The following is a 12774-nucleotide window of genomic DNA, read 5'->3' on the forward strand; positions in this document are numbered from 1 at the left end:
TCTCAAGTTGCTGCTCCAGTTTTTAGTTTTTTGCCATGTTTCTCGCAATTGTAATATTGTTGCAGATACATTAGCAAAAAAAGCTAAGAATTGTATGGGGCTATAGGTTTGGTTGGAAGACCTTCCTGAGTATATTGCTCCTTTAGTTTCTTTTGATGTTCATTAAGTTTCTCTTGAATAAATTCCCAGGCTTCTACAAGTCTTGTTTCTCAAAAAAGAAAAAAAAAAGAAAAAGAATTGTAGTCATGGCTACAATTAAGTTTGTAGCAAAACTTTGTTCATAAATAAATAAATAAAATTCTTCATTCTTTGTGAGATAGGCACATAAAGTGAAAGAGAGAATGAATATATCTTTTTTTTTTTTACTTGTAGAGTGACTATCAGGCCAAAAGAATGCATATATCTTATACTTATACTAATAAGTAATTATTCTCTTTATTATTGGGGTTGATCTTTTGACAAGCTTTGAACATACCTTTTCAAACATATTTAGAGGGGTGGGGGTGGAGATGATTCAGATGTTCCAAAGTACAAACAGTTTAAGCCATAGAGGTTTTGAAACTGTATGAAGTAATTGAACCCTTGTTGAAAGGTGAATTACCGATACATGTAATACAATACACAACTCCCAGGACATTTGATTGGTTGTATACTTGTATATGCATGTTATGACCGATGCAGCACAAGACAGTGAAGCATTCACACAAGCAATAGGAGTAGTGTGAGACAACAAAGCCAAGCTTGTCGGTTTAGTTGGTGATGAGGTTATCTCATTGTGGTCTATTTATTTAAGTGGAACGCATAATGAGAATCAAGCAAAATAAAAGACTCTCTTATGTTCAGAAGATTAATAATCTCAAATTCAACTACACAACCCTTCCATTATTCTTTAAAAAAATTCAGGACCAAACAATGCAGTAGTGAAGCAACTTTGATATAAAACACTTCAAATGTGCTCCCAGCAAAGAGTTTTAAACCAAGGACTATATACCATGAAATACATAACAACAATATATCAATCACCAATTTGCTAATTACAGTCATTGATCAACCAACCCACACTAGGAAGGGTAAAGCAATAAGTGCTCCTTTTCCGCCTTGAGAAAATGTAGAACATTCACTTTGTAATTGCCATCAACAACACAATACTGAACAGATGAAATTTCAGAATATAAATCAATATGGTGAAAGAGTTGGTCAGATTTTATACAATGAACTTAAGACAAAATAAATTAAACGAGAGGTCCAATAATGGTCAAAAAACCAGAAAATGAAAACATGTTGCCAGGGAATTTCGAAGAGATGAAAGCTTGATGGAAAACATTGCACAAAGCATTAAAGTGCCTTTTGCATATTACTGTGCAATCAAAACTCACTGTCATCCTCCTCAGCAATGTGCTTTGCAACCTCTTGCTCCTGCTGTTGTCTCTCCCTCCTCTTCTCAGCACTTTCTTTCTCTTTATGAGAATTTGGTGGAAATCTGAGTGCACACTGCACGCACTGCCTCATTATGCATATTGAGGCAGAAAGCAATCCTCAGTTAAAATGCAAATTTGAGGTTCATTTGTAGAGTAGATGTCCCCAGTCTCCTTTGATGATACCATCCATCCATTTGCATGATCTATTGTGGCATCAATTGCACCATCTTGAATTGCCTTTGATACAATACTCTCAGCATCAGCGACAGGGTTTGCAGAGTCCAGTCTCAGCTTTGCAACATCAGTCAGAGCGATACGGGAATAAGATATACTGATGATGTGAAGCCCAGTCCTTATGACATTGTGCCACAGCCTAACAATCAAATTATGGGTCCAGTCTGAATTGAAAGTATTAGGAAACTTCTCAGCAACATGCCTGGAGCTCCAGATCACCAATCTGTACCACCTAAAAACACGTTGTCTTTGTCAATATCGACAGCAAAAGCTCATGAACCTAACTGGAGAGTAGAATCCCAAGTGGCCATATTTCAGGCCTCACAGAGTCATCTGTCAGGTGTCATGCTAGTAATTAACAAAGTAAATTGACATGTGAAAAACTGAAGTCTCAGTTTAGCCCACATTCTGCATGGCATGTGATCTACATTTATAATATAGCTTACTATCTGGACTACAAAAACATGAAAGAGTTTTCCCACAACATTTTCTTTTTAAAGTCCTACTTTTAAAGCTAAGAGAAGACAATCATAAAATTACAATTCTCTAACCTTGTTCTCTACCGTGCTATAGATGGGTACTGATTAAAAAAACCTATGCTAGCAAAGAGTTGGTTCAGGATCTGAATTTGATTTGGAATCAGATAAACATTATCATGAAAAATAATATCTAATGATTTGAACTCAAATGTTCCTGACCCATATTAGTTGCCTATCTTCAACTTTTAAGTGATCATCATTTACTGCTTCGTCTATTTGACTCAAAAGCATAAATCTTCTAAAATTATCCTTAAAACCTTTTGAACTTTTCAAAAAGACACAACCTTATGTAAATATGAAAAGTTATAGTATCATTTCTAAACTTGGATTTAGGTATCTATTATTAGAACTTGGATGTCATTGTATCTGCATTCGGCACTTAGTCCAACCTGCTGACAGCCCTATATTATATGGAAAAACTAAAATGAACAACTAAAGTACTGGGAACCAAGACTTACATTTGCCAATTCAAAGGATGGTCACAAAGCCTGATCCATGCCTTTCTGCATAAAAATGGTCCTTTCGGGAATTTCTCCTAGCAGTAAGCAAACAATGATTGCCTACTTGTTACATTGAACTCGAAAACCAAGTGCAGCAACAGGGGCTTTCTGAGCAGCTGAAGGAGGGATTCTTTGCATCTGTACGCTCCAACTGAATTGTCCTAATCTTTCCTAGGTTGAAAAGGTAGCGGCAGAACTGCAAGAGAGAACAATTGTTTCAGAATGTGCAGCTTATAAAAGTGAAACAATTTAAAATAGAAGCCACGTTTACTGCCCCATCAGTGAGATTAAAACTAAGAAACCCTTCCATCCCTCCACCCAAAAAAAGAAAGAAAAATTGTTCCTTCACTATTATCTGTAATTTTTCTACAGCAATTGGATCCTGTCCATCTATGTTTTCTTTGACATGAACTAAATTTTCACTAACATTTTCCATTTCTTTAAAAGTTTACAAATCATATATAATTTAAAGCAAACATAGGTAACAATATATTTAGTAAAGACTAGTGAGGGAATTGCTAGGGAGCAAGCATGAGGAAGGGACAAAAGGTTGACAAGAATGCCATGAAAAGATAAGCTATGTCATGTCATGTTATTATCACTGGCATAATTGTTCAACCTTTTGCAATAATTATACTATCACTGGACTGAACCCTAAAAACTAAATATTACAGTTGCAGATATGCAACTTGGCCTCCCACAGAAATCTGAACCATATCCTACATATCAGTGACCCCAAAGTGTAATGAGCATAGAGATTTTTAGTAAAAACAATTTTCTTTTGAGATAGTTATAATATGCAGCTAACCCCTGCAGCTTGAACCCCTTCCCCCTTGTACCCCCAAGCACGGGGAGGTGCCAATGGAGCTACAAGGCTCTAGGCAGCTTTCTAGTAAAAACAATTTAGAGTTACCTGCTGTTTTGAATGGGCTCCAAATCAAGGTGCCTTTGACAGAAGCTTCTTTGCCTGATCATATAAGTTGTAATGATCAGGCAAAGAAGTGTTTCCTGCATTATACCAATATCCACGTATAAGACACCGGTAGTATAGACACATATGATCTATCAATTAGAAATTTATCTAATCCAACTCACTGATCAAAAAATTAAATAAATGAAATTTACCTGACCCAACTCTTAGGGTGTGCATCCAAGTACACGGGCAGCTACATAAAGGTGCAGTGCAAGACCTTTTTTTTGTACTTTGTGGCTAAGTTCATTGTTTCAGAAACTCAAATTTCATAGAATCACATCAAAATCTAAACTTCAACACGCAATTCCCAACATATAAGCAAAGCAATCAAATCCCAAGTCACCAATTTCAGAAAGTCCATTTCTACTTTGTGGCTAAGTTCATTGTCTTAGAAAACACCAATTTCACAAAACCACAGCAAAATCTAAACTTTAAAACGCAATTACCAATATTTGAGCAAAAAAAAAAAAAAAGCCCAAATTTCCAATCCCACAAATTCAACATCAGCCAACAAAATTTAGATTATAATGCAAAAACCCAAAACCAAAAAATAAAAAATTAGGGATGTATAAAATTATAAACAATTATAGGAATATATAACTGTTTTCAGAGGTTGATATTACTGTGCAGAGTTGAGAAGAATGCCATTAAATGATGTCTTCGATAAGCTGTCATGTCATGTTTATTATCTCTGGCTTAATTGTTCAACCTTTTGCAATAATTATAATTATCACTAGACTGAACCCTAAAAAGTTAATATAAAGTTGCAGATACGCAACTTGGCCTCCTGCAGAAATCTGAACCATATCCTATATGTCAGTGACCACAAAGTGTAATGGGCATATAGCTTTGTACTAAAAACAATTAAGAGTTACCTGTTGGAAATGAGATCCCCATGAGAAGAAATATAACAAGCTCAATTTTCTTGGAAACGTTTATCTGTCAGTTGAATGAGCTTTTTGTCATTAAAATTGCATTGCAAATGCACTGCAGCCACTAGCAAGATATATATCATTATGATCAAGGAACCAAGCACAAGACATTTGCTGGGCCTACGCTCACCAAATAAGAACTTCCACATCACAATTTTAACATTCTCATCTTAGGGCTTCTTTTCTTCCCTCTTTTTTGTTCCATTTTAATTTTATTTTGTTTGGATCATAGTAAGATCTCTAATCTAATCCGAAATTCTCACCTTAGAGCTTCTTCTTTTCGCTCTCTTTTGCTCTGTTTTTATTTTATTTGGTTGGATTTAAATAAGGTCTTTAATCCAATAGTTAACAAGTTATAACACCATAAGAGAGGCACACAAAAAGTTACAAGTAAAATGTCATAATTCTTTCATGAAATTGCCACAGGCATTGCTAAGAGCTTTGGTGGCAGGTAGCGTTTAAGGGTTGATTGAAATATTGAAGGATATGACTGACCTCCAAGAATTGAGAGTGGGAAGAGAGAACAGGAAACAAAATTGTTGGTTAATTTCTGCATGATCTCCTTACAAGGCCAAATACCTATTTGTACACGTACCATCCTGACCAGTAGATAAATTACCTAGCTGTTCTAGTAAATCCTTGTGCCAGCTGGCATAACTACCTCTAACAACCTACCAATTAGTCACATGCTCCAAAAATTGAGCACATGCTCTAAATTCTACTACACTACTAAGCTAGCATAATACTGCCCTTATCAACATACACATGCCTAAGTAATTACAACTGGTCTTGAATTAGTTCATACAAGCAAGCAAGCTTTTCTTACACAGTCACTACTTAACACAGCACCAGAGCAGCTCATAGGCTCAGGCAGCACCAGATCAAAGCACACAGCAGTAGCTCTAGGATTTAGACAACACCAGATCACAGCACACATATGAGACATAATATGAGATTCCTAAGAATCATTAAGGTTTGATACAAATCAAAAACAAAATTCACCTTCATTACGTCAATACTTTTTTGCCTACCTCAAAACAAAATTATACCAAAGGGAACCACATGATAACTGTCTCATTTGTATCACAATTACATAACAAAATCCTATGATTATCACTAATGATTTCACTTCTTATCCACATAGCTCAGTTGCTCCATCAAGTAACACAAGGCTTTCCATGAAAGAATTAGCTATATGTGGAGAATTCTGGAAACCAAGATCCTTCTCATGTAAAGTTTCAAGGTCAAGCGAAACAATCACCATGCGTTTCTGTTCAGCATTGGATTCGGGATAAACTCCATCCTTTATAACTAGCAGTTCACCGCGACTGGTGCATCCAAAGAAATTTACATACTCAACATTTTCAAACTTGACAAAAAAAAGTTTACTCCATGATTCGTGCACACCATACTCCCTCATCACCCATATGAAGCATGAATTACGCGGATGAGAACTCATAAATTCTCTGTATTCATTGTCGTTGATGCCGCTGGTTTTGCGGTAATCCAATGTAATGAAGGCCAGTTTCCCCTTGAACACCATCAGACAATTTGGTACCGCCATTAGACCTTGTGGTAGCAGTTGTTGTCCATCAGGAAGTGCTATCTCTCCAAATTTATCATTATTGACATCAAATGTCAAAATCATGTAATGAAATGCGGCTTCAGAAATGTAACCCAACCAATGCAAAACCCCACTAACAAATGTGGGAGTGGCATTGATGAAGGGGGAGGACAAAAAAAAGTTTGTCACTGAGATTCCAACCCTTCTCCAAGAGTTGGAGCTTAATGTGTAAACCTCAGCCTCAACCTCAACCCCACGGTGGTGGTTGGGTACAGGCATTTGATAGATATTGACAACCTTGTAGTCATTGGTCTCAGACTGATAAGCAAATCCAGTAGAAACCCGATGAAAATGTGTTAAGGAATAATCAGGCAATCTCTTAAATTTTCTAATGCTGGGGTTCCACAAATATATAGGATCAGCATTAGTGGAAGCGTTTCTAAATTGATAGAGACACACCAGGCCATTGCATGAACCAGCTGATAGGGCATAAGATACAAGAAAAGCAAAGGGAATTGGGTACTCGGAAATCCTATTAAATGCGTGGTCGTAACCACCGATAAAGATTGGGATGTTGATGTTAAGAGGAGAAGCAATAGTAGGAGGAATGCTTATGAGATAAGCTAAGTTGTTGTTGTTGTTTTTGTGATAAATAAGGTGGTTGGAGATGAAATTAGGAGTGGCGATTGAGGAGTACCAGGTTTTGGAGACGCACCTGAATCTTAGGACTGATTTGACAGGTAGCCTTGCCAAGATGTTGAGTTCGATGTCGTGTGGCAGATGGTTCTTGTTTTGTCGGAGGATCCGACGAGGAGGAGATTCCCTTGTTTGAGACATTGCTAGGATGAGACCCAGAAAGCCAAAGAGGTTGGAAGGAGTCACCGACTAAAACCAACAAGATGAAGAGGAAAAGGTTGAAGATAATGCTGCTACTGCTACTGAGCGACCAAAGCAGAAATGTTTGTTAAAAATGTCAACTTTTTTAACTTTGTTTTTTGTCTGATGATCGGAGGACGAGGGTTTCCTTGTTTTGATTCTTTCGAATTTGATTCAATAGCATTACTTAACGTATTGTACCTCTGAGTACAACCCACACGTTTCCTGTCTCGAGGTCTTATGTTTAAAGTTTGAACCATAGTAGAAAGTAGAGTTGCCTCTTGCAACTAACCCTTAATTTATTAGCTCTCTCGTGAGATTAGGGTGAAGTTTGTGGCCACTTACAATCATAGTACTTATGCCTTAATTTAACATTCTCCAAGGGAAGGTACTCTTATGGTCATTCCTAGGAGGTGAGTCTCAAATTCATAATAGTCGCACCAGTCTCCTTTTTTGGCCATTAAAAAAAAAAAAAAAAAGTACAACCCACACACTTCAGGTTTCAAGGGCAGGTTTAAAATATAAATAAACAAATAAGGCTGTCAAGAGGATTTTTGTTTTTATTTTCAAAACAATATAAAAGTAATTTTCAAAAAATTGAAATTGAAACTAGTTTTTAGATGGTAATTTTATATTATATATGTTTGACTCCCACTTTTAAGAAAAATTTATAAAATATTAAAAACAAAACAAAAAAAAAAAGTCTATTTTTCAGATTTTTTTTTTAAATCTATAAAAAGTAATGTATAAAATTTGTGTATTACTTTTTGATTTTATTTTTATAATGATAAGTTTCAAATTTGAAGTGTAAGAATTCTTTTTTGATAAAGATAAACTTCTTAATTTAAAAGATAGAAGAGTGTGGACAAATATGTGAGGTCCACTATTTTCAATTTATTGGAAGAAATAAGTTAGAGGCAAAAATCTAGAGTTCTTTGTGTTAGGGAAGAAGACAGGAATACTAAAGTTTTTCATCACATAGCTAACTCTCATAGGAGGGTTAATTCTATTGATAGGTTTATGGTAGATGGGGTGTTGTCTTCGGACTCAACTGCTATAGCAGATTGTATCTCTTAGTTTTATAGGCAGCTTTATTTGGAGGATGTGGCTCATAGACCTGTCTTAGATGATGTGGATTTTTCTAGAATCTCTGTGGAAGATGCAAGTTGGCTAGATAGGCCTTTTGAGGAAGAAGAGGTGTTTGGGGTGATCAATGACTTTAATGGTGACAAGGCACCTGGCCTAGATGGCTTTTCAATGGCATTCTTCCAGTCTTGTTGGGGTGTTTTGAAAACAAAAATTATGGCTGTATTCCACAATTTCCATACTCAAGCGATGTTTGAGAAGAGTCTTAATATTTCGTTCCTTGCCCTTATTCCCAAGAAGGTGGATGCTGTGGAGGTCAAGGACTTTCGGCCTATTAGCTTAGTTGGTGGGATTTATAAGATTAGCTCTAAGGTGTTGGCTAATTGGCTTCATAGGGAGGCGCATAGGCTTATTTCGGATTTACAAAATGCTTTTGTGAAGGGCAGACAGATTTTGGATTCTATCTTGATTGCTTCTGAATGTGTTGATAGTAGATTGAAGTCAGGAGTTCTAGGTGTGTTGTGTAAATTGGATGTGGAGAAGGCGTATGATCGTGTGAGCTAGGATTTTTTAATGTATATGCTTCAGCGTTGTGGTTTTTTAGAGAAATGGAGAAAATGGATAAGGTATTGCATTTCAACTGTAAAGTTTTCTATTCTAATCAATGGTAGCCCATCTAATTTCTTTGGAAGTTCTAGGGGGCTTCAGCAAGGGGATCCTTTATCTCCTTTGTTGTTTGATATTGTGATGGAGGCATTAAGTCGTATGTTGGATGTGGCTGCCTCTGTCGGGTAATTCTCAGGCTTTTCTGTAGGTAGTACGGCTGGTCCATCAGTGATGGTGTCTCACCTTTTATCTGCAGATGACACTCTGATTTTTTTGTGATGCTGAACCTTCTCAAATTGCTAATTTGAGAGCGATTCTTGCTAGATTTGAGGAAGTGTCAGGGCTTTATATTAATTTGGGGAAATCTGAGTTGGTATCTGTTGGTGGGGTACACAATTTGGAAGCTTTGGTGAGTCTGTTGGGATGTAGGCAGTCTTCTTTGACCTTGAAATATTTGGGCCTTCCATTAGGTGCAAAATTTAAAGATTTATCTATTTGGAATCCTATCCTAGAGAGAATGGAGAGGAGATTAGCAGGTTGGAAGAGAATGTATTTATCTAAAGGGGGTAAGGTGACACTCATTAAAAGCTCACTCTCGTCTTTACCTACATACTTTCTTTCCCTTCTTCTTTTACCGGGGAAGGTGGCAAAGTATATGGAGAAATTACAAAAATATTTTTTGTGGAATGGGATTGGTGGTGAACTTAAAATACATTTAGTTAATTGGGCCAAGGTATGTAGGCCATTGTAGGATGGGGGGTTGGGTATAAGACGGTTGGGGAACTTTAATATTGCCTTTCTAGGAAAATGGTTGTAGAGGTATGGCATGGAGACTGATGCTTTATGGAGGAAGGTTATAGAGGCAAAATATGGGAATATTTGGGGTGGTTGGTGTATGAAAAATGTGACAAGTCCTTATGGGGTTAGCTTGTGGAGATACATTAGAAGTGGCTGGTTCAACTTCTTTAAACTCCTTGTTTATGATGCAGGGGATGGTACGAGAGTGAAATTTTGGAAGCATGTGTGGTGTGGGGATTGTACTCTCCAAGAGGCCTTTCCGGAGCTTTATTGTCTTAATAGGTTAAAGGATTCCTTGGTGGCTGAAGTTATGGGTTGGTCTGTTGGGAGGTTTCACTGGAATGTGCAATTTCGTCGTCCACCACAAGATTGGAAAGAAGAAGCCTTTGACCGGTTTATGGGGTTGGTCTATTCTTCGACAGTGCGGGGATTTGGCCCAGATAAGGTTTGTTGGAAACTTGCAAGGAATAGAGATTTTGAGGTTAGAGGTTATTATAGCTCCTTCTACCCTCCTACTCTTGTTTCCTTTCCATGGAGAATGATATGGCAATCGAAAGTTCCTCCAAGGGTGGCTTTCTTTTCTTGGTCTGCTTTCTTAGGTAAGATCTTAATAACAGACAACCATCGTAAAAGACGAGTGATAGCACTTGATTGGTGCTATATGTGTAAGAGGTGTGGGGAGTCGATGGATCATCTTCTACTTCATTGCTCCATAGCTTGGGAGTTGTGGTCCTTGGTTTACTGCTTGTTTGGTATTCAATGGGTTATGCCTCATACTGTTCTTGAGTTGTTTGAGGCTTGGCAAGGAAAGTTTGCGCGACATCGTCACATTGATGTTTGGAGATTAGTGCCTCATTGCTTGATTTGGTGCATTTGGCGTGAAAGGAATGCTAGAAACTTTGAGGGTTGTGAACGTTCTTTGCTGGAGATTAAGTCTTTTTCTTACACACTCTCTTTGAATGGAGTGTGGTTTTTTTCTCATTTTTCTTGTTCTTCCTTTTCTTATTTTCTTGACCGTTGTTCTTTTGTTTCCTGATTTGTGCCCCCATAGTACATCCCCAATATACTCGGTTTGACAATCTTTCTATTATTAATAATATTCTTACGTTATTTATCCAAAAAAAAAAAAATTATTTATAACTATGCCAATAAAAACATTTTCTATACACTAAAAACATCCTCTCAACTATTTTCAAAATTCTGTTTTGAATAAGAAAAATAGTAAACAATGTTTTGAAAACTGTATTTAGAATTTTAGAGAACATTAGCCAAACAATAGATTGAAGTGTAGGACCCACTATTTTATGGATTGCAAAACATAAAACTATATTTAAATACTCTTACCAAGCAGGAACTTTCTCCATTCTTTGTAGGACACACACACCAAAAGGGAAAGGAAAAATGCATATGTCCAATACTTAAAATATAATTATTCTCTATTCTCTTCGTTATTGGGAGACACGCTTACAAAAAGTGAAAGAGAGAATGTATACCTCCTAGGACATTTGATTGGTAATGAGGTTATCTCATTGTAGTCTATTTATATAAGTGGAAGTGGAATGCATAATGAAAATCAAGCGGAATTAAAAATAAAAGTCTTTGGCATGTTCAGAAGATTAGTCATCTCAAATTCGACTAAACCAACCCTTCCGAGGAGCAACTTTGATTTAAAACAATTCAAATGTCCTCCCAGCAAAGAGTTTTAAACCAAGGACTATATACCATGAAATACATAACAGCACTATACCAATCACCAATTTGCAAATTACAGGCATTGACCAACCAACTGGTCCAACCCACTCTAGGAAGGGTAAAGCAATAAGTGCTCGTTTTCTGCCTTGAGAAAATGTAGAACATTCACTTTGTAACCGCCATCAACACAAAAATAATTACTCGGAAACAGATGAAATTTCAGAATATACTTCAATATGGTGAAAGAGAAGTCATTTAGATTTTAAGCAATGAACCTAAGGCATAAATAAATTAAACGAAAAGTCCAATAATGGTCAAAAAACCAGTAAATGAAAACTTGATGGAAAACATTGCATAAAGCATTTAAGTGCCTTTTGCATATTACTGTGCAATCAAAACTCACTGTCATCCTCCTCAGCAATGTGCTTTGCAAGCTCTTGCTCCTGCTGTTGTCTCTCCCTCCTCTTCTTGTCACTTTCTTTCTCTTTATTAGAATTTGATGGAAATCTAAGTACACGCACTGCCTTATTATGCATATTGAGGCAGAAAGCAATCCTTGAGTTAAATGCAAATTTGAGGTTCATTTGTAGAGTAGATGTCTCCAGTCTCCTTTGATACCATTCATCCATTTGCATAATCTATTGTGGCATCAATTGCACCATCTTGAATTGCCTTTGATACAATACTCTCAGCATCAGCAACAGAGTTTACAGAGTCCAGTCTGAGCTTCTTTGCAACATCAGTCAGAGCAATACGGGAAGAAGATATTCTAATGATGTGAAGCCCAGTCCTTAAGACATTGTGCCACAGCCTAACAATCAATTTATGGGTCTGGTCTGAATTGAAAGAATTAGAATACTTCTCAGCAACATTCCTAAAGAGCTCCAGATCACCAATCCATACCGCCTAAAAACACGTTGTCTTTGTCAATATCGACAGCAAAAGTTCATGAACCTAACTGGAGAGTTGAATCCCGAGCGGCCATATTTCAGGACTCAGTCATCTGCCAGGTGTCATGCAAGTCTCAGTTTAGCCACATTCTGCGTGGCATATGATCTACATTTATAATATAGCTTACCATCTGGACTTCAAAAACCCAAAAGATATTTCTCAGAACATTTCTTTTTTCTTTTTTCCTTTTAAAGTCCTACTTTTAAAGCTAAAAGAAGACAATAATAAAATTACAATTCTCTAACCTTGTTCTCTAATGTGCTATTGATGGGTACTGATTAAAAAAACCTATGCTATCAATGGGTTGGTTCAGGATCTGAATTTGATTTTGAATCAGATAAACATTATAATACCTGATGATTTGAATTCAAATGCTCCTGTCTTATATTATTTGCCCATCTTCAAAAACTCAACTTTTAAGGGATCATCATTTACTGCTTTGTCAATTTCACTAAAAAGCATAAAATTTCTAAAATTATCCTTAAAAACTTGTTGAACTTTTCAAAAAGACACAACCTTATGTAAATTTAAAAAGTTACAGTATCATTTCTGAACTCATTTTAGAATGATGACATCTCCCAAAGAAAAGATGGACAAGCTGGAGG

General features: G+C 36.6%; 1 protein-coding gene and 2 pseudogenes across 1 annotated transcript; 1 reads left to right on the forward strand and 2 right to left on the reverse strand.

The window, feature by feature from the left end:
• Positions 1-1098: 1098 nt before the first annotated feature.
• On the reverse strand, positions 1099-7296 carry LOC111994549 (probable 26S proteasome non-ATPase regulatory subunit 3; annotated as a pseudogene).
• Positions 7297-7432: 136 nt separating this feature from the next.
• Positions 7433-11368, forward strand: LOC112004012 (uncharacterized). Its single transcript, XM_024036244.2, has 6 exons — positions 7433-7449; positions 8122-8667; positions 8794-8913; positions 9053-9137; positions 9546-10125; positions 11298-11368. The coding sequence occupies exons 1-6, from the start codon at positions 7433-7435 to the stop codon at positions 11366-11368; spliced, it is 1419 nt and encodes a 472-aa protein (XP_023892012.2).
• Positions 11369-11560: 192 nt separating this feature from the next.
• LOC112004013 (probable 26S proteasome non-ATPase regulatory subunit 3) overlaps positions 11561-12774 on the reverse strand; it is a 31191-nt pseudogene continuing 29977 nt past the window's right edge.

This window comes from Quercus suber, unplaced genomic scaffold (genome assembly GCF_002906115.3).
Source record: "Quercus suber isolate HL8 unplaced genomic scaffold, Cork oak 2.0 scaffold_56, whole genome shotgun sequence".
Taxonomy (NCBI): Eukaryota; Viridiplantae; Streptophyta; class Magnoliopsida; order Fagales; family Fagaceae; genus Quercus; species Quercus suber.